This window comes from Mustela nivalis, assembly GCF_964662115.1.
Source record: "Mustela nivalis genome assembly, chromosome: 18".
NCBI classification, from domain to species: Eukaryota; Metazoa; Chordata; class Mammalia; order Carnivora; family Mustelidae; genus Mustela; species Mustela nivalis.
This window is the reverse complement of record NC_139037.1, coordinates 31,963,863-31,986,271: the sequence shown is the minus strand read 5'-3', so window position 1 is coordinate 31,986,271 and position 22,409 is coordinate 31,963,863. Positions and strand designations below refer to the sequence as shown.

Sequence of the window (22,409 nt, the reverse complement as noted above, 5' to 3'; positions counted from 1 at the left end):
AAGGGGTTTCTCCTGCTTGCAAAAGCTAGGGTCACAGAGGCGCAGAGGTGTCTCCTTGCTTCAGAAGGAGTGAGAAAGGGTGTCTGGCCACCTCCCCACCCATCCCCAGCCAGGAGTCAGTTAGCTCTGCTGGCTGGCGCTGGGCCACCGGCAATCCAGAATGAAGATATTTCGGCTGGAGGGTTAAAAAGAGGCCCCATTCTCTGTTCAGACTCTTAAGGCCAGAGAGACTTCCTAGGATCCCGTGGGGCATTGCTATCCTCAGCCAGCCCTTGGTAGGAAAGGGGGGCATTGTCACTCCCTGGTCTCCCCAGAACCCTGAGTCCCACCTATCAAGGCTGACTCCTTCAAATGGGAATCCTTTCCAGTACATCCCCTACGGAAGGCCACCCAGCCCCTGCTTGAATACCTCCTGTGACAAAGAGCTCACTCTCCTAAGTGGCCTCTTCCTTTGTTGGGTGGCTTCAGCTCCCAGAGGATAGAGAATATTGGCCCTTCCTGCCATGAGTCCTGCTGTGCCTTCAAGAGACACCCCGAATTGGCCTTCTTTGTCTCCTGAAGCATGTGAAGGCAGGAAGCCAGCCTCTTCCACCCTCCAAGTTCCCATCCTTTCCCATTGTGTTATCAGTTCTACCACTCTATCAGTTTTACCACATCAGGCTGTACACTGTGCCCTGGAGTAAGTTACTTAGCCTCTCTGAATCTGAGTCTATGTCTCAGTTTGAGTCATTTCATTATACTATAAAATGGGGATAGCCAGAGTCCTTAGCTCAGACTTCTTATGAGGGAGGGTTAGATGAATTAATGCCAATAAAGTCCTTCAAACGGGGCTTGCTAAGTAAGTATGTATTAGCTCTAACTCTGTTGTCATCTTTCTGGTCATCCCCAGACCAAGGCTTTTCAGATTTTTTTTTAAAAGATTTTATTTATTTACTTGACAGACAGATCACAAGTAGGCAAAGAGTCAGGCAGAGAGAGGAGGAAGCAGGCTCCCCTCTGAGCAGAGAGCCCGAAGTAGGGCTCGATCCCAGGACCCTGAGATCATGACCTGAGCTGAAGGCAGAGGCTTTAACCCACTGAGCCACCCAGGCACCCTGGCTTTTCAGATTTAAATGTGTGTATGAATTACATGGATTTCATGTAAATATGCCTACTCTGGTTTAGTAGATCGGGTGAGGCCCAAGACTCTGCAGGTCTAATGACTTCCCAGGCTGTGTGGAGACTGGGGGTGCTCAGCCCACATTTTGAATAGTGAGGCTAGCGTAGCCATGTCTTTCTTTACAAAGGAAACTTCATTTGCCAGGGACAGGCTCTTCTGTTCTAGTGATGGTAGAATCATCGCATCCCCTGATAGAAAATACAATACTTATATTGCATTACTAAAAGGGGAGAGAAGTATTGCATTACTTGAAGGGGAGAGAAGGCTAAAATTGCATTACTTGAAGGGGAGAGAAGTATTATCTTGGGTGTCAGGGTAACTTCTGTCCTCTGGCTTATGAGTCTGAACCAGGGATTGATGGAGAAATTGTCTTGTAGGTTGCGTATAGCCCTCATGGGTCCAAAAGAACGAGCGGATCTCTGAGGGACATGCCTTGCCTCTGGGATTCCCTCTGCTCCTGAGTCTGGGGTGTTTTCCTGTGACTCACCAAAGCTAAGTCAGTGAGGGGAGTCCCCCTGGGTCCTGTGGAGCGGAGTTCCTCACGACAGGTGTGGCCGCCACGGGCAGCTAGTAAGTGAAGCACCCTGCTGTGGGTGGTGGGCTGGTGCCCTGCTGCTAGTGGGACCCCCTTGTGTCCTGGGGACTGCTGCACGTGGAGAAGACCACCGACACCTGTTTGCCATTCAGGGCTTGGTTTGTTCAACTTACATAATAGAAAAACTGATTTTTCTTAAAGATCTAAATGCCAGTTCCAGTTGCATTCCTGGAAAACAGTGGGACAGAGTGGACAACTTAAGAATGACAGAGGAAACCCGCTGACAAGAGCGCAATTGTTATGGACTTATCAGTGCACTTCAGATGCAACCCATTCCAAAGCTGCCATGATGCTGTAGCCTTAACCAGTGTTTCTGTTCCTTATCTGATTCTGCTGGGCTGGGCCTAAAGGGAGTGGCCGCTCAGCATCGTGGTCCAGAACAGGACACCCCTCCCATCCCTGGGACCAGGGAGCTTGTTTTTTATTGTTTGTATTTATTTATTTATTTATTTATTTGACAGGCAGAGATCACAAGTAGGCAGAAAGGCAGGCAGAGAGAGAGGAGGAAGCAGGCTCCCCACTGAGCAGAGAGCCTTGATCCCAGGACGCTGGGATCATGACCTGAGCTGAAGGCAGAGGCCTTAACGCACTGAGCCACCCAGGCGCCCCCAGGGAGCTTGTCTTAAATCCCAGAGCCACTCGGTCAAATTTCTTAACTGCCTTGTGCCTCAGTTTACTCATCTGTAGAATGGGAGCAATAGGAATGTCTAACCCATGGTTATCGTCATCATGAAATGAGTTCATGAACGCTAGGTGCCAGAGAGGGTGTCCGGACCACTGTGCCACACGAGATTTGGCCCTTTCCTGGTACGTTGTGATCTCACTGTGGCTGAAAGGAATCAAGCCTCTTCCCATGACCAGGCCTTACAAGATCCTGACTGTTGACCAGCTTATCCTGGGTGAGTCTTGGACCTGGCTGCTTTTGCCGAGATGATTGAAAGTCAAGCTCTTTTTCTTCTGGCTAAGCTGCCCTCCCCCTGCTGCACATCTCCCTATCCCCACCACTTTAAAAATATTTACTGTAGAAAATTTCAGTTCTACCCAAAACTAGAGAGAATATGGAAATGAATCCTCTTCAAGCAATCACCCAGACACAACAATCAGTCTGCTTTCTTGATTTCTACTTATTTTTTTCTTGACTTTTTTATTTTTTAGTATTAAACTTTATTTCTGGGATAATAGAGCTTTTTTTTTTTTTTTTTTTTTTAAGAATATGTCATCCTTACAGGTTTTCTTACTTATTTGCTTGGACTTAGAAAAATCTTTTTCTTTTCATTTTATTGTGGTAAGAACACTGAATATGAGATGATGGCCTCTTAACAAATTTTCTTGTGTACAATGCAGTATCGTTGATTATCGGTCCGTGTTGTACAGCAGATCTTTAAGTCCATTCATCTGGTTTGACTAACACTTGATGCTGGTTGAGTACCAACTTCCTATAATTTCTTTCCCCAGTCCCTGGCAACCACTATTTTGCTCTTTGATTCCATGAATTTGCCTGTTTTCACTACCTCATATAAGGGGAACCATGCAATGTTTGTCCTTCTGTGACTGGCTTATCTGACATAGCATCATGTCCTCAAAGGTCATGCCTGTTGCTGGATACTACAGAATATCCCTCCTTTTTAAGGCTGAATAATATTCTCTTGTATGTCTACACCACATTTTCTTCTCTTTTCTTTTTTTAAAAGAATTTATTTATTTATTTGTCAGAGAGAGAGAGAGGACACACAGAGGGAGCAGCAGGCAGAGGGAGAAGCAGGCTTCCTGCTGAGCAGGGAGCCCAATGTGGGACTCGATCATGACCTGAGATCATGACCTGGTCTGAAGGCAGATGCCCAACCAACTGAGCCACCCCGGTGCCCTTATCCATTCATTTATTGATGGGAATTTAGGTTGTTTCCATATTTGGCTATTGGCACAGTGTTGTAGTGAACATGGAAGAACATGGAATATATCTCCAAGATCCTGATACATTCAGAGTGCTTGAAGAAGAAAACTGCCAACCAAGATTACTATACCGAGCAAGACTATCCTTCAGAAACAAAGGAGAGATGCAGACTTTTCCAGACAAACAACAGCTAAGGTGGGGAACATCAGACCCACCTTACAAGAACACAGAGGGGACTTCTTCAAGTTAGCATAAGAAAGCATAAAGCTCCAATATGCTTCAATAGCATAAGAAAGCATAAAGCTCCAAATATACAAATACAGAATACTGCAATGGCAGTGGGCAAATTCCTTTAATTCTGCTATAAAAATTACAAGACAAAAATACGAAAAACAACTAGAAAAATGTGTTAATAGATACACAATACAAATGTAAATTGCAACAGCAATCACATAATCTGTGTCTGGAGGGGGAGAAGTTGAGTTTCTGTATGCAGCTCAAATGCTGGATGATGTTAGAACTAAGATATTTTTATCTATCTATCTATCTATCTATCTATCCATTGACAGAGCAGGGGAGGGGCAGGGGCAGAGGGAGAGAGAGAATCTCAAGCAGGCTCCATGCCCAGCATGGAGCCCAACAGGGGGCTCCATCTCCAAACTCTGAGATCATGAGCTGAGCTGAAATCAAGCATTGGAGGCTTGACCGATGGAACCACCCGGGTGCCCCAGAACTGTGAGATGTTTTATGGAAGCCCCATGGCTACCACAGAGAAAACTGTAAAATTATGCAAAAGAGAAAGAGAAAAGAATCAAAGTGCATCAGTCCTACAAAGAATCAACAACGTAGAGGAAGACAGCAAGAGAGGGAAAGGTGGACCAAAAAACTCTTCAAAGACTGACAGAAGGGGGCGCCTGGGTGGCTCAGTGGGTTAAGCCGCTGCCTTCGGCTCAGGTCATGATCTCAGGGTCAGGGGATCGAGTCCCGCATCGGGCTCTCTGCTCAGCAGGGAGCCTGCTTCCTCCTCTCTCTCTCTGTCTGCCTCTCTGCCTCTCTCTCAAATAAATAAATAAAAATCTTTAAAAAAAAAAAAAAAGACTGACAGAAGAATGAAAAATATGGTCATCGTGAATCCTTCCGTCGATAATTCCTTTCAATGTAAAGAAACTCCCCCATCAAAAGACAGAGTGACTAAATGGATTTAAAACAACAACAACAACCACAACCCATTGATGTGCTGTGTACCAGAAACTTGGAGGTTTCATTTCGGTTTGGGTTTCTGTGGTCCAGCGTGCTCCACGTGGAAGCCCCGTGTGGCCCGCGCTCCCAGCTCGCTCCCCTGGCCTCTCATGAAAAATCAGCCCGGTTGGGGGCGCTTTAAGACAGGGCTGTGCCTCGCTTCACTATCCTATGAGTAGAGGGATGCCCCTAGAGTGTGGTTCCTTCTTGGAAGAGGACGTGGCTCACGACTGAGGGGTTCCTGCTCTCCTATGATGGTGTCAGGCAAACAGATCACGTGGGAACCCTCTATCAGGTGCTCTTTTGACCTTGGCATTATACTGACCTCTCCTGCCAGTCTAGCCTCGAAAGAGGCCCTATCCTTTCCAGCACTGCTGGGCTCAACTCCGTCTGCCCTTATCAGTCCTCCCGTCCTTGCACAGAGAATCCGGGAACACATCAATTCCTATTGAAGACTGAGAAGCAGAAACACCCACATGCCTCCATCCACTCCCAAGTGTCAGATCCAGCAGATGGTCCCGAGAAGGCTTTCATGAACAGTACCCTTTTTGTAGGACGACCTCTCCTCCTGCCTTTCTAAGTATGTCTTTATGTACTTCATAGGAACCTTCGTTTTTATTTACAAAACAAACATTTGGGTAGAGCTTCCGATAAGCCTGGCGTTGCGTGCTTTGCAAATATCACTTTAATCACCACGACAACTCTGTGAAGTAGATACTATCATTTCCCTGTGATATGAAGGGGGAAACTGAGGCACAGGGAAGTTAATATCTCGAAGCTGGAAGGCGACAGAGCCGAGACCCAAACCCCAGGTGGTCTGGGGCAGAATCTGGGTCCCACCCCACTTGGCGACGCTGCAAACTCCTGGTGGTGCCCTCATGAGCTCACAGCTGTTAGGACTCAACCTATGGTAAAGTTAACCTGATAATTGTTATCTTCGGAGGTGCGTGTTGTCAGGCTGAGGTTGCTAGGCTCCTTCCTGGGGTATTTAACATGGGTGGCTTTGTGAATGGGTGATGGCCCCATGAGGTGGCCTGAAGACAACAGAGGAAGGGTGGAAGTCAGGGCCTGGCTGAATCAACCTTCCTGCGAGCCCATGGAATCATGGCCTGTCGGGACAGCAAGGCCTTTTGCCTCCTCCCTTTATACAAATGGGGAAACTGAGGCAGAATGTGAGGTTTCCAGGCCAGTGTCCCCTCCCCCCCCCGCCATAACCATTTGTCTCCTGGTGAGCAGGACTGGGAAGGTAGGACAAGCCTCCAGAGGGATTGGAGTTGGTTGGAAATAGGGAGCCATTGAGGGCTGCAGAGCAGGGGAGGGAGCCTGTGGAAATAAAGGAGTAGTGTGTCATCTGGATTGGGGTGTGAGCCAAGGATCTGGTCGGCAAAGCATTTTCCAGGTAGCTGACCTCAGCCTAGGAGCCTGGATGAACTAAGAAATCAGGTGGGCGAGGCTGCCCCAGGGTAGGCCAGAGGAGCCGTGTGGGAGGGGTGCCAGGCAACCCAAGGGGAGTCTGTCTGCTCACGGGTGGAATATCCCGGGCTGTGTGTGGGATGTCATGGCCTTGGTTTCGGGTTGGAGAGGCCCCTTGCACCTGCCCAGTTTGCATTCTGGGCAGTGACTTGGCTGCCGCTGAGGAGAGAGCTGGCGGAGGCTGCGGGGAGACGCCAGGCCTGTGTTTTGAGCAGGAGCCAGGGCTGGATTCTGGAACAGACAGCGGGCCCAGGTCCAGTCTCCGTTGGCCCCTGATCAATGAAAACTGTCATAGGGCCAGCGCATTGCCACCGCCTGTGGGCCGCTGAGATGGGCGGGGCCTCCCCGGGCGGGGGGTCCCCAGGGTCCCTGGCTCAGAGAACATCGATCAGCGCGTCCCCGCCCGCCAAGGGTGGGTTCCACCCCCGCCCCACTACTCTGTGATTCATTGCCCCATTCGTTCCCGCCTGACATCTCCCCTAGGATGGATCTGTCAACACACGGAGCAAACACAAGACCTGTGGAGAGGAGGCAGAGGAGGGTTAGCTGTTTACTTTTTTGGCTGCTGTTTTATGCGCTCTAGGCTCTGTGCCAGGTCTGCAGGGCCTTTGGTAATGAGCAAGAAATGTATGGTCCCTGTCCTCCATGAGTTTATGGAGCCTAGAGGGGAGACTGCCATCCACAAGGAGTAGTCCTACAGGGCACGAAGGACCACAGGGAGGCCGTCGGAGCTGGGGGGAGCACAGAGTAGCGGCCATGCTGAGTCTGTGGGGTCCTGGGCTGGCTTCTCCAGGAAGGAACATGACAGCTGCGCTGGGCAAAGGAATCAGGTGGCAGCAAGGTGAGAATGGCCTCGGCAGAGGGCAGAGTTGGAGAGAGAAGGTGGTGGACAGTGTGGAAGGCACCTACCGTGGGGACATGGTGTGGTGGGCAAGTCTGGTTGCAGGTGGGTCTACCAGGGGCCCATTGACCCATGACTGTGCCACTCAACTCCTGTTGGCCTGGCCCAGCTCCTAATGGCTGCCCCTTTCATTCTCAAAAGTGACCTGGTTTGGGCAGTAAAATGATACAGGCACCCCAGAATCTAGATACTAGTGTTTTCATTTTACCGATGAGGAAACTGAGGGTCACAGAGACTCGAGTCAGTTGGGCCAGGCCCTGGAAAGAGGATGGGAATGGACCTGCGATGGGAACCAGGCCTCTCTGACGTGAAAGCTCAGGCTTTCCCATAAACCTGCGCCACCTTTCCTAGTAAAGTGTAAAGTCAGAGACATATGGAACTTGAATATTCCCTGAGCATGACTCTGCACAGCTTTGTACCAGGGCTGCATAGGGTCAAGGGAGGCTGAATTGAGCAGCACTGGTTCAGTGGCCCGTGACAGAAAACAAGCTCAAATTGGTCTAAGTAAAAAGGGGCGATTTATTGGTTCATGTTGTTGAAAAGTCTAGGGGAAGTGCTAGCTTCAGGCATAGTTTGATCCAGACACTCAGTGTTATTGGGACCCATTTTCTATTGTTTCAACTCCTGCATCTGTTTTCCTTCATGTTGCCTTTTTTCTTTGAAAGAATCTCCCTGTAAAGAGGTACAATGTTTTTCTTCAGTGTCACATTTCATTAATATCAGCAGAAAAAGAGCAGATACCCTGGGATTGCATCTCTTTGACCCAAGCTTGGATCATGTGCCCAACCTTGACCAATTCCTATGGCCAGGGATGTACAAAGTTCTCATTGGTCAGGCCTGGATCATGTACCCACCCTTGTGATGAGGGGGAGAGATCAGCCCTGTCTATGCCTTATGGATGAAAGTGGTGGAGGGCTAGGGTTTCCAGATATTATACAGGACATCCAGTTTTATTTATGTAAATAACATTTTTTATATAAGTATATCCCAAATACCTCATGAGACATACTTATATTAAACAATGACTAAATCTGAGATTCACGTTTAATTGAGTGGCCTGTGTTTTTCTTTGTGAAGTCTGGCCAGCCTGTGAGGGGTGGCTCTCCAGGGAAAATCAAAGTGTTGATAAGAAGAAGGAGGAATGAATGCTGGGAGGTGGGAAGTCGTTTGTCCAAATCACAGGAGATGCCCACTACAGAGGCAAAGAGAGGGATAAAAATCTTTCTTTCAGCCTTGGATTCCTCCTGAAGTCAGCCCTGAGAGCTATGGATATTCAAGGAAGGAAGTCCCTGGAAGAGGAGGTGGCTCAGGAAGGGTTCTCTGTACTTGAACTAGGCCCCAGCAATGGGGAGGGGCATATATTGAAATGGAGGTAGGGTAAGTGGTGGGTGGGAGAAAATGCGCATTTCTCTCTGCCAATTGGTCTGAGCCCTGGTACAGGGTTCCCAGCCCATTACCTTTCAGGACTGGCCTTGGGGTGACTCATACCTTTGTCTGAGACTAACCAGCTTGCTGGTCACCTATCTGCTCCATGGGAATTTACCAAATGTGTCAGATTCCTCCAACGATGAATCAGGTGGCAAGCCATCAGGTGTATCATAGAAGCAGAGCCTGAGACAAGGGTCATGCGCAAGTTATCATGAAGAACGAGCTCCAGGGCAGACTGGGAAGGAAGGGAGGGACCTGCTGCAGGAAGCTCTGGAGCGTGACTTCTGCTTCAGAATTGGTCCCCATTGGAGGTAAGGAAGCTGGGCTCAGGGCCAGCTGGCGGAGGGCCAGGGGCGCTTCACAAGTATGGGCTGCTGGTGGGGAGAGCTCACTGAAGGTGGGGGTGAGGCCACGTAGAAATGGCAGGGGATCCAAGTGGAGGCCATCAGCAAAGGGCCTAGAGAAGTCGGGGAAACCTGCATGTTTGTGAGCATGAGTGGCTCCTTGGGCAGATCATCTATAACATCTGAGAAACTCCACAGTGAAGAATCCGGGATCACCTCCAAACCAAACAGCCCACAGCACCCCACTCTTAGGGACACAGGTCTGAGAGCCAGAGCTTGCTGACTTGGCGTCCCTGCCCCCTGGATTCTGGTGGAGTTGAGGGGCTCTCGTCTTTATTGCTAGCCTCTGTGGGGACTGATTTTGACCAACTCTGGCTGCCGGCTTGACCGTTCTGGGTTCTGACTGTGGCTGTCCCACTCTTCGGCTTTGTGACTTTGGGCAAAGGGCAGTCTCCTTTTGGGGCCTCAGTTTCCCCATCTGTTCTCTGAGAGGGTCTTACCCTGGAGTTCGCAGAAAGGTTTGATGTGTGGTTTTATTTGTGTGGCGTTATTCCAGGGGGACCTTCTCAGGGGAGTCTGGACCTTTCCTCAGGTCAGAAGCTCTGCTGGTCTGGCTCTGACGCCTGTGGTCTGAGAGACTGCACATGCGCGTCTGTGTGTTTCTTCCTCGACATCCAGAAACACACGGGTTCGTGGCTCAGGAGCCTCCGGCTTTCTTCTCGAGGGGTATCGGTCCCTCCCACCTGCACTGTGTGCTTCTGCTTCCCCATCCAGAACCTCTGTCTCCTTATGTAAGAGGGGGTGAGGGCTCCTTGACCTCTTAGGGTTGTGGGTGAGTCTGACAACCCAGGGGCTGCCGTGGGACAAGGTGTCACAGGTGCAGGCCCTGTTGAGAGTGCCTTCTTGCCCCGGGACCCAAGGGCATCCTGCAACTTGGACGCTGGCCACATAGCATCTCCTTGGCCACCGTAGGCTTCCTGGGGGACCTCTGTGGCAACAGTGGACCACTGTGGTGACCTGTGGGGGTGAGCAGCTGCCTTTCATATTCCTACACCCCCCTCTCTAAACAAACAAACAAACGAACAAAAACCCCCAAAGGTTTTGGCTTGCCTGAGAATGAAAAGAGTAGAATTTGGGAGGTCTGGAGAGAAAGCTGCCACCCTCCCCCGCTCCCAGTGAGAGCCCCGGTTCACGTGCTCAGCTGGCCTCATGCCATTTCTGGAATCAAAGCCTGTCTGCATTACATGACCACAAAGAAGGTCTTGCCAGTGCCGCTCCCACCCCCCCCCCCCCAGCAGCCTGACCCGCCCGGCTTCCTCTGCACCCACAGCCAAGCTCAATGGGGAGCAGGTGGGTTCCTGGTGGGTTCTCTTCGTGGGCTGTGTGGGGAGGGAAAAGTGGGGTCTGGGGTACAGAGAGGCCCCTTGCCCCCCTGTCCCTCCTAGGTGGGATCCCAAACCACCCCATTTCACTTGGAAGGGCAGACCACACCCCCTGCTTGGCCCAGGACCCTTCTAGCTGACTTCTGTGGGTGAGTGCTTCTCGAACAATGTGGCCTGTTGCCATGTGTTTTAACCTGTTTTCTTCCAAATGCTTCACTGTGATTTCTGGTGGTCAAAGCAAGTGTGCAGGTTCCCGGCAAGCCATCTGACAGCCTCAACTCCAGCACCCAGGCACCACCTCTGGGAGTCCAGATCGGCCTCTCTGACCAAGGCACATGGAAACGCGTGTCGATAATTTTAGCAGATGCTGTCACTCCTCTCTGCACTGTGGTGACTGCTTTTCTCTTGGAGGAAAATGCGGGGAATGTTTTTCTGAGTCGGTAAATTTAGTCAGAGCCGCATTTAGTTGTGGAACACACATTTGTTGATCACCTTCTCTGTCAGGCAGTATGTGGTATGTCAGATGGTGATGAATGCCCCAGAGGCAACTGAGGCAGAGAAGGGGTGAAGGGGAGAGCACTGCAGTTTAAATAGAGGAGTTTGGAAGACCTCACCCAGGGGACGAGGTGAGCCAAAGCCTGAAACATGGTCGGGGAGCGGAACTATGTGGAGAAAGAGTTTCAGGCAGCGGGAATGGCACGTACAAAGGCCCTGAGGTAGGAATGTGTTTGCAGCTGGGAGGGGAGTAGGAGGCGAGGGAGGCCAAGGCAGAGTGCATGCAGGAGAGTAACAGTGGGCAGGTAGACGAAGGGGCAGACAGGCCAGGTGGGGCTTGGTAGGGCACTTGTAGGACTTTGGAGAATGGCTGAGGGGGATCCATTGGTGGCTATCACCCAATGAAGAGGATGACCACTCTGCATGGCCTGGGGGAGGTGAGGACGTGCTGGGTTCCAGGTACATTTTGGAGATAGAGCCAACAGGATATAGTGGGGATTGGTTGGAAGGGTTGGAAGGGCAGCAGCTGACCAACTCCCGGGTTGCTGGCCTGAGTAGCAGGATGAGGGGAGCGGTCCTGGTCGAGTGCAGGGAGACAATCTGGGAGGAAGGGTTTAGGGCAGTCGGGAGTCGTGTTGGGCATGTGAAGTCACAGGGGCCCGTTGAGCAGCTCCGTGTACATGGCCGGTGGGCGGGGAGCCACAGCCTCTCTTTAATGGAACAGTGCTTTAGAAAGCCTAGTGTCTTTTGAGTACAAAAGCATCGCATGTTCTTGGTTAAAAAAGACTGAGAGAAAGAGAAGGAAGGGAGGGGAGGAGAGATAGCATAAATCCAGATTGTCTGGAAAAGCCGGCGGCTGCAGGGGGCAACTCCCCACTGCCCATTCCTGCTCCCCCAAGGGAGCCTCTATTATTGATGGGTAGCATGTCCTTCCAGAAACGTTCTTTTGTTTATGAGCCCAGTGGGATTGGGCTCCAGGCTGTCCTCACCTGCTCTCCCAACTGCCAGCACCTGGGAACGCGGGAGCCTCCGTTCCCGAGCAGTGCTGCTAACCCTTCTGTTCTTTCATGGCTGCCTTCTTATGGGACCTTCCAGGCACGCCTGTGTCACAGGCCCATTTCATGGGTGTGGACACTGAGTCTTACAGCCGTAGATCTGGTGGCACAGAAACAGCTAAGATTCCAAATGCATGGAGGCCTCTGGGAGTTTGGATGTCCCACTCTTGAGGCTGCCCAAATGCAGTGAGGTGGGGACGTTGGGAGTCGGCGGTCACATTGCTAGGGAGTGGGGGACCAGACTTCACCAGCAGGCAGTCAGCGGTAGGGGTGGTGGGGGCTAGGGAGAGGCTGTAGGAGCTGGGCTGTGGGGCAGGGGAAGGAGGCCAGGACAGAGGGAGGGCTGGCACGGACAGGCATCAGAGGGCCAGGAAGATGACTTTTGCAAGTGCTTTAGGGCCAGATGGGGTGGACTGAGTATGCACACGTGTGTGTGTGTGTGTATGTGTCTAGCAGGAGGATCCCAGGGTGTGGCTCAAACCACTGTTCTCTTGTTCTCTGATGAAAATGAAGTGTCCTTAGATGTGCAAAATGAGACGACCTTGTTCCCTCCATTTATTTAAGTGAGGACATGCCGGAAGCCCAAGTCCCTTACTCCCAAGGCTGAGGGAGACTTCATGCTTCCCCAGGCCCCCAGGTCACGCCTGGCCCCCAACTGTGCCAGCCTGTACCCAGGGCAGGGTGCTCAGGCTCTCCCTGGGATAAGGTGGCCCCAGCTCTCTAAACCATTCTCTGGTAGACAGATGACAGCGGTGTGAGGCATGAGCAGCCTGGCTCCCGGCCACCCCGCTCGGCAGGGCACACCCGCGGGACCCTGGCAGCAGACCCACGGCCTGTCCCCGGGCCAGGAGCTGCTGGCAGAGGTTGCCCCAGCTGCCCAGGGATCAGAGGCCCCTTTGGCCGCTCCTGTTCTCAGCACTCGGCTGTGTGGCCCCCAGGCCGGCGGCGTGGCAGGTCAGTGGTGTGGCGTGTCCGTGGTGTAGTGGGATTGGTGGTGTGGCTGGCAGGGGGTGGGGTAGGGGGCAGGCGAGAGGGCAGCGGGGGAGGCGCGGAGGGCTGGCAGCCTGCTGGGGTGCTCCTGGGTCCGTCTTTGATCGGCTGTGAGGCCTCCCTGAAGGCAGTGGGGGTAGGTGAGAAGAGAGGAGGGCAGAGAGTGAAGGACAGGGACCCCCCCTCCATCTCCCCTGAGAACAGAGAGGGAACGGCTGTCTTATGGCCCGCTGACTGCTTGGTGGGTGTGCTGAGCGCTTTCCCCACACAATCACCCTTCTCCTTCAAAGTGGTCTTTCCAGGCGGCTGTTGTCACTCGTGCACTCAGGTGAAGAAACTGAGGCACAGACAGGGAAATCACTGGTACTAGGTCACACAGTATCAAGCAGAGGATCCAGGGCTCGGGTTTGAACCCTCAAGGGAGTCGCCTCACTCCGCTAAGCCTCGGTTCCCCCTACAGGGGGCGACAACGACACCCCAGCTCACAGGCCTCTCGGAGCGCTGAGCTAGGCACCAACAACGTGCTGAACAGAGCACTTGGCCTGTGCCAGCCGCTTGCAAAAGAAATGCTGGTAATTATTATCACTGAGTCCTTTATGTTTGTGACCTCAGTTCCTCCCACGCCCCGACAAGCCCGTCGGATCCTGGTTTCCACTGTAGAAACTCCTTTGAACTGCCATCTAGTAGGAAAATTCCCATCACGCCAGCAGAGAAGCCCTAAGGCCCCACGTCCCGCCCAGCCCTGGACAGCCTGCCTTGCACTGGTTCATCTCCTGAGAGCGCTCAAGTCCTGAAGCCTGGAGATTAAGGCAGGTTCTGGGTGATGCCAAACTTTGCTGTTTCCTCTTGGCATCAGCTGGTTTTTCCTCCATGCCCAGGATTCCTGTTCCCAAAGAACAAGCCCCGGAGGAGGGGCCTGCGACCGGATGGGGGAGGGATGGGGGGAGGATCCGCTGGGGCTGGCCGCCTACCTGGGGTCTCCCTCCTTCCTCCCCCCACCCCTTCCCACCTGTTCAGGGTCGGGGAGGGGGCAGAGGACTTCAGCTCCCCGCCCTTTAAACCTTGTCATTCCCATAGCATGATCTGCATTCTGCTGAGGGGATGGGGCTCGAGGTAAGCGGTAGACAGCTTGTACTTTAATGGTTCTGCATTTGTTTAATATGAAATATATTTTTCAGAACCCCAGCAGTAACTAGGACATCACACCCACGATTTCACTGATCTTATCGGTGAGACTAGGTTTCAAAAAGAAAGAAAAAGAGAAAGAGATCCAATCTAAAGAGAAATGGGAATTACTCATGGGAGCCCAGGTGAGACCTAGTTCTGGGGGGGGGAGGGTGCTGGTAGCTGGGACGATGGCATGTGGATGCCCACAGCTTGTTGGGGGGACAACAGACCAGGAAGTGGACTCTGCTGGCCCATTGCTGCCTCTGGCTGGCAGTGTCTCCAGGACTGGACAGAGCCGTCTTTGGGGGTCATTTGCACTCTATAAGGTAGAGGGCCTGAGGGTCAGAGGAAGGGAGTGTGGTGGCCCCGGAGTTAGACCCCAGGGTTGCAAGTCCTTCCTCTGCTAGGCAATGCCATCCCAGTCTCTGCCTGCTCTCCACCTTCCTGAGAAGCATTCCCTCAAGTCCAGGAAGCCAGCTCAGCCTAGAGCCCCAAGATGTGGGGGGCAGATGCTGGGATGTGCCCATGGGAGTAGAGGGATTACATCTTGAGCAGATAAAAACAGTCAGGGAGAAATCCAAGGAATTTTAATTACTGCCGCACATCTTTGGAGTTCGAAGGCCCGGTCCTTGTAGGCCAGACACGCAGGCTAGCTCTGCACCTTGAAACCCTCAGAGCCACCTTCCCCTCTTCTGCTCAGCCCACCCCCCCACTTCTCCACGTGTGCAGGGGCCCACCGCTCAGCTAGTGGTGGCAGCCTCCTCCCTCTGGCTTCCAAGCTTGTCTGGGCTCTTGGGCTGCAGTTTCAGGGGACTGTAACTTGGTTTTGCAGGTTCTGCGGGCCAGGGTGGGGGGCAGGTCACAGCTTTTGGTTGTAAGTGTGGAAGGCCAACCCTCACTGCATTGTGGATCAAACCTGCATTGTGATTAAGGCAGGTGAGAGCGGGTCTGGCCCCAGGGCTCATCCGACAGAGATCTATCTATTGAGAGTTGACTATAGATCAGGCCCGTTCTAGAGCAGCATGGACCCAGTTCCCTTACCCTGGGGAGCTGGCTTCTAGAAATGAGCTGACCTAAGGTCTTGAATGATGGCGCTGTCCCGGGCACCGGCCTGTGTCTGTCCCTTCTGAACTCTCACCTGGGGTGCACCGTCTCAAGCAGCTGGAGGTGACATTGGACACAGCCTTGGCACCAGAGAAGACTTCTTTCCCTTCAATTCCCATGAAAAGGATCTTGGGGGGAGGACTCCAATTTGCTGAGCTGGGGGACAGGTGCTGGACAGGGAGAACCTGTGGCCCTCACTAGGGGCTATAAGGCCCTGGGGGGCTGCGGTGTCCTCCAAGGGGTGTCACTTGCTTGAGAAGAGGTGCCATTTCTTTCTTTTTAATTTTTTTTAAAAGATTTTATTTATTTATTCAACAGACAAAGATCACAAGTAGGCAGAGAGGCAGGCAGAGAGAGGAGGAAGCAGGCTCCCTGCAGAGCAGAGAGCCTGATGCGGGGCTCGATCCAAGGACCCTGGGATCATGACCTGAGCTGAAAGCAGAGGCTTTAACCCACTGAGCCACCCAGGCGCCCCAAGAGGTGCCATTTTTTCCTGGCAGCAGCCTCGAGGTCTAGGTTCTGCTGACATCTGGGAGTCCCCAGAGAGGAAGGAACCCCCAGCCTCTCCTGGCCTGTCACTGGAGCTCAGGGCCCCCAGGAGCCTCCCCTCCCCCAGCCCTTAGTCAGTGGTTTTCTTTCAGCCCTGGCTTTGCATGTTGCATGGGTGGGGAAAGAAGGGTTAATTCCTTGCCTTTATGACCTGCCATGCCCATGGGCAGAGGGACTCACTGGGACAGAAGTAACAGAGGTCCACGGATTAAGGTGCACAGTGGTGATGGGGACATTGGGGCCCAGACAGTGGACGGCCCCAGCTTTATTCTCGGTCTTTAATTCCTGCTGGGTTAGGAGGCTGGAGCCCCCGAAAGCGTCTTCTCAAGGGGACCATAAGCATCATCCTGGCCCACTGCCCCCACGCTAGAGACAAGGAGCCCAGGGCCTGGGTGGTTCTAACTCCGCTCTGCCACTTTCTCTCCTTAAGTGACCTGGGGCCAGTCTCTTACTCCGGCTGAGCCTCAGGTCCCTCCTGTCAAGGGGGTTACTGTGTGGCGTTTTATGAAACTAGAGTCAGTGGCCCAAGTGACCCAGGAATGTACTAGAATGCTTCTGAGGACGTTGACATTTCTCACGCCCATACCCCTCTCTCGTGCCTTCTCTCCCTGGTGGTAACCACAGGGAGGCCTGCAATTTGGGTGCCCTCGTGGTGTGTGTGTGTCTGGTGTTTTCTTAGAAGTATGAGTCACATTCTACTTCGCGTGCCCCCCATGTGGTGTGTCTCTCCGAATGCTGGGATTTACGGATCTGCCCGTGTCTTCCAAACCACCGTGTGGCGTTCGTGGTGTGGCTCTGGCATGGTTTCCAGCATGTCTTAGATTCTTGGTGAACTTGAGCAATTCACCTGAACTGTTGCCTCCCTGCTGCTCCTGTGAGAACATTGTCCTGGGTGGGTGGGTGGGGACACTAAGGATTTTGTGGGAGTAAAATGAGAGAACATTCCGAGCGTGTGGCAGAAGTAGGGCACTCTGAAAGGTGCAGAGAAGCCCACACTTAGTGTTTCCTACTACGTGTGTTTCGTCTGCATTTTCTCACTGACCCTTGACATCTAAATCTCCTTGTTTCAGAAGAGCAGAACGGGGAGGGGCCCAGAGTGGTTCACCGAGGCGTCTGCTGTCGCTCGCTGCTGAGGCCAGCTGGGCGCCCTGACTCCGGGGTCTGGCCGGGTTCTGGGAATGGAGTATCCCTGCCCCGGACGGCCAGAGCCTGCTCCCGGCGAGGCCTGCCCACAGCGGCGCCGGACCCCCCAGGCACGCCAGGCTGGCCTGCCTCTGCACCGCGCGCCGGGCGGACGGAGCTCGCCAGGAATTTCCTGGGGCAGCTCCAGGCCAGACTGCTTGGGTGGAAGGGTTACAGGGTGGCTGGGTCGTGCCCCCACCTTCTCTTCCCCAGTACGGCCCAGTCCCGCACCTTCTTGGGATCTAGAAGTTGTGCCGTGTTCTATGGGCACAAGGAGTTCGCTTTGAAACCCCGTGGCACCGACATCTGTTAGCTCTTAGAGAACAGAAACATTGACAAAGAGCTGCTGGGCAGGCGGTGGGGGGAAGATATTAAGCTCAGGAGTAGGAGTCTCAAAGACAAAGAGGAAAAACCCCAACCGAACTCCAGCCCGCTCCCAAGCCCTGCTTTGATGTGGTTTCCCGTCCCCGGAGGCCTTATAAGGCCTTATGCCTGCAGTTCGGGGCTCTGGGTTGGTGCTGGCTGCACACTCAGCACCCGGAGGAGCTGGCCTCTCTTCCTGGGGCCCAGCATGGGGCAGGGGAGCTGCAGTGCCGGGACATGGCGGGGAGCAGGGGAGGAAGGAGGCCTGGGCCCTGTGGCCTGAGAGGCCATGGAACCTGGCCACTGGGCAGGGGCAGCCTGGCATCAGGCTGGGTGCAGCAGGAAGTCTGGAGATCTAGGAAGGCCTTTGATAACAACTTAGATCCTAGTCTGAGGCCAACTGTCCTCAAGGCTAGAGGAGGGGGGCTGGGGACCAGGGGCTGGAGTGATGGCTAAGTAAAGGAAGAGTGAAGGGAAGTCACTCACCCCATGCCCCATACTTAGGTTTCCTACAAGGCAGTGGGGGAACCAGGCATCTGCCTCCCGGCCCTGCTCTGATACTTAATAGCTGTGTGACCTTACGTGAGTCATTTAACTTCTCTGTGCCTCAGTTTGCTCATCTGCAAAGTGGGGATAATAATGGTATGACCTCAAAAGATTGCCATGAGGATTAGGCACAAAGCATTAAAAAGAGTGTGCTGGGCGGGAGAGTGTTTCTCAGTGTCTTTGAGGGCGTCTTGGGGCTAGTGAGTCCTTGAGATTCTCTGAGCAATGTTCTGGTAGCTATTTGACAATTGGAGTAGAAGAAGTAATAAACATAATTACCGGTCTACGAAGCCCCAGTCATGGTATTAGGTGTCACTTTAAGCGCTTTTCTGTGCAATGACTTACTTAACCCTCACACCCGCCCGGAGACGTCACGAGTGCTGTGGTCCCTTGTGTACAAATGGGAGGCTGAGAACATTCCTTCACCGCCATGCTTTAGTTTCACGTGAAGCCTAGCTGGGACTTGAACTGGGGTCTGCCTCCTTCTGCAGTGGGGCTCCACGTGGGGCTCGTGGCAGTCAAGGGGTCTGAGTGCCTTCCTATAGGATGGTCCTGAGGGCCTGGCCCCACACCTTGTTTGTGGGCCCCCCGTCCCCGGCCAGGGTTCTGCTGAGTCCCCAGTCTCTTGGGGAGGAGCTGGGGGCCTTTGAGACCTGCAGCAGCAGCAGGAGGCTGGGCCCTCGCCCACGGAGGTGCAGCCCAGGCTGTTCTCCTTGCATATCTGTAAGTGTGGTCCCTGGTTCCTGACAAGTGCCAGGACTCTTGGCTGTCTCTATCCCCAGGCCCACAGGAGCCCTGATTCCACTGTCCAAGCTCGGGCCGGGAATCTGAGAAAACTGGCTGAAATCTTGGCTCTGCTGAGGATCCAGAGCAGGTCACCTGGCCTTGTGGAGCCTCCTCCTCGCTTAAATACAGGGCTTTTGGGAACCTTGCTCCCTGGAGGTTCTTGGAAGAATTCCCTTGGTCAGTGCCTTATGCACCGAGAGTGCTTGGTAAATGAGGCGAGTGGCTCTCAGTCCCTTTATCTCCTGTGTCCTCTGTCCCTTTAGGACTGACGACTCTTTCTTTGTAGAAAAAAATAAAGGGTAACAATTATAACTCTCACTTTACAAACCGCAGATCATTTTTATGAGCGTTTATTCCTGGAGAGATGGAAAGTGCAGGGCAATGGTGAGAACTGAGGGAGATAATAAATTTACTTACAAGGCACCCCACATGGTGCCTGGCACTGAGGAGATGCCCGATAAGGTCCACTGCCCTGTCATTACTGTGGTTTACCATTGTACCCATTTTACAGAGAGATAGACTGAGGTTCCTAGAAAGCAGTGGCTGGCCCCATGTCCAAGGGTGAGGGAGACCATGGAACCAGGATGTGCTCCTGTGTCTGGCTCAACACTGTGCTGCCTCTGGCTTAGTGATTCAAAGCTTGAGGACCGCAGACATAGCACTCCCGGGACCGTCTGGTTTAGCAGATGAAATGAAAAAATTTTTTTAAAGATTTATTTTATTTATTTATTTTTAAAAGATTTTATTTATTTGACAGAGAGAGACACAACAGGGGGAACACAGGCAGGGGGTGGGTGGGAGAAGCAGGTTTCTTGCTGAGCAGGGAGCCTGATGAGCCCAATGCAGGACTTGATCTCAGGACTCTGGGATCATGACCTGAGTCGAAGACAGATGCTTAACGACTGAGCCATCCAGGCCCCCGTAAGATTTATTTTAGAGAGAGAGAGTGAGAGAGAGCACATGCATATGCTCAAGCAAGTGGTGGGAGGGGCAGGGGGAGCATCTCAAGCAGACTCCCCACTGAGCACAAGAGCCCCATGTCGGGACTCGATCTCGCCACCCAGGAGATCACAACCTGAGCCGAAACCAAGAGTTGGATGTTCAACCGACTGCCCCACCCAGGCATCCTGGAGGAGATGGATTTTTGTCAGTGGACCCTGGTGCTGGGGAGCTTTTACGGTTCTACAGAGCAGGATAGGGTTTAGCCCGAAGAGACCGACCCCTGAAATTGCCAGAGCTCTGCTTTCCTATGCAGAGACATGCCTTTACTGTGTCAGGGAGGTCGGTCCTCCCTGCAGACAGTCCTCAGAACGTATGATACACACCATGAGGCATCGTTATGAGGGTTCCAGATGGCTGCTTTCTTGGGGATGGCGTTGGAGTCTCTAAACGCCTCCAAGTGTGCCGGTAGGAAGATGCACGCTCGAGAAGGGGTGCCTGACAGGTCCTGCCTAACTCACTGGGAGCGATCAGGGTGGCGGGCCAAGGTCAGCGCCGAGCCCCCACTTTCCAGAAGACCTCAGCGTGATCCCCTTAAAGCCGGTCACCTGCCTGCCAGCCTGTCTGGGGGAGGCGGCATCCGTCTTCCTCTGGCATGAAAGATGGGCTCTAATTGGCTGCCGGAGTGTCCCAGCCATCTAATGATGCCGCCCCAGCGCGTGCCTTCCCTGTCACCCGCTCCCAGCTTCCCTGTCAACTCCGGTGCTGTTAACAAAAACAGCCAGTTTACAAGCCCAGGAAGTGTTCGGTGATTATGGTAATTGGCAGAGGAGGGGGGAGAAACCGCCTGGGCTCCAGGAATCAAGGAGCCTGGTTTTGAAGTCAGTGAGACGTCAGGGGTCTGAATGACCACATTTTCACAACCTGCCAGAGGGGGGAGGTGCTTTGGAAGAAGAGGTAGAATGGAGAACACCAGCCCTAATCCATAAAATGTTAGCTGTTGATCCTTTTAAAACAAAACAAAACAAAACAAGAGACTTCGCTCCAGCTGTGTCCAGCTGATAAGATCAGCTCTACCAAGCATGATTCTGGTTTCTTTCATCAAGATAAGCACTGGTGTTTCTGTTAAGTATCTGAGGTGCTTGGATTTTTCAAAGAGAGGGTGCATTCTCTTTTTCTTTCTCTTTGCACTTTTTGTTTTTGTTTTGTTTTTCCAAAAAGAGAAGTTGGTGACAGCTGCTGAGTTTTTTTTTCTTTTTTTTTTCATTGCTTGTCATTTTGTTTTTCCGAGAAGCACTGCCAAGAGCGTTGTTGTGGCATCAAAAGAGATAAGGCAGAGTAAGCTTCCCAAACTTTGTCTCTCTGCCGGAAGAGGAGCCTTTCCCAAAGTGGGTTCCTCAGAATACGAATTCCACGTGATGCTTTTTGAGACACAAAACTCCATGGTCTCAGTAGATTTGAGGAACGCAGTAGAAGTTAACCGTGCGGATATTCAGTGTCTGTTACTATAGTAAACGCTTCAGTAAGGGATCAGTCTGACATGAAAACAATCTTTTTTTTTTTTGATCACAGAACTCTTAATGGCAGAATCCCAATAATGCAAAAGACGGTCTGACAAGTGCTGATCTTGCTTCTTCTATATATCTAGGGTCCTCCTGCAGGGGTCGGGCAAGATAGGTAGCCTCTTTGTGGACATTCCAGAAACCTCACAGCCCATGGGCTAACCAGACTCCCTGTGTCAACCTGACAATGCCTGAGTGACAGCCTGACCAGGCTGGTTGGGAGTGACTCAGCCTCTGGGCATCCTGAACTCACACGTGGAGCACAGGGCAAGGCTATGAAAGACCAGGGTAGGTTCTAGAAGGTGTGTGCACTGGGGAGAGGTGGCAGGCATGTCCAAAGATCACTCAGGAGGCTGAGCATGCAGTTTGCTGAATGTGATGCTTGAGAGTCAGGGGAGCCATGTTCGGGGCAGTAGAGACCCACTCCCGTGCACACCAGGCCCTCTTTTTTTTTTTTTTTTTTTTAAGATTTTATTTACTTATTTGAGAGAGTGTGTGTGTGTAAGTGAGCACAAGTTGGGAACAGAGAGAGAAGGAGAAGCAGACTGCCCACTGATCAGAGAGCCCAAGGCGGGACTCGAACCCAGGATCCCAAGGTTGTGACCTGAGCCGAAGGCAAACACCCAACTGACTTAGCCACCCAGGCGCCCCCACACCAGTCCTGCTTGGCAAACGCATGGAGACAGCCTGCCTGGGACCCTCTGCTGGGGGAAGGAGTCCCACTGAGTTCCCTTCCTGGGGCCCACAGGGGAGGCTTGTTGGTCCTGAGTCCACCAAAATGGACTCTGAGGGATAGAGCAAGGACGTTTTCTCATCTTGTCTCTGTCTTTTTGGTGGAACTTCCTTTCTGAGAGAGAAGTGTGCAGTACCATAGTGAGCTATAGGCTGAGAAAACCTACTTCTTAAAAAGCATGGTTGACAATCCACTTTTCAAGCAAGAGTATCCACCAGAGTTGACCTAGATTCCCATCAGAAGAATCAGGGCAGGACCCCTGCTTCCTTGTGACCAGCCAGGCACACGTCCGGGACACCATCCCAATACTGGGTTCCTCCTTGACTCTGTCGGATACTTACTTAATGTCCCTGCTTTGTCTTCCTCTAGGAGCTCGTGGGTGACGTTTTCAGAGAAACGCTCAGTGAGGAGGAGGAGGAAGACTTTCGGCTAGAAGGTACTGAAGTCCATCACTCTCTTCCCAGGGCACCGTGAGATGGGGAAGGGGGCATCTGGTCTACCGTGCGCCCTGGGCACCCTCCGGAAA

At 52.6% G+C, this 22,409-nt stretch overlaps 1 protein-coding gene across 1 annotated transcript in view; it reads left to right on the top strand.

Moving 5' to 3' along the window:
* NKD1 (NKD inhibitor of WNT signaling pathway 1) overlaps nt 1-22,409 on the top strand; it is an 85,588-nt gene that overhangs the window by 35,222 nt on the left and 27,957 nt on the right. Inside the window, exon 4 of the mRNA XM_082710961.1 lies at nt 22,253-22,319. Coding sequence (XP_082567087.1) covers nt 22,253-22,319 — 67 coding nt within the window. The remainder of the gene's footprint in view (nt 1-22,252; nt 22,320-22,409) is intronic.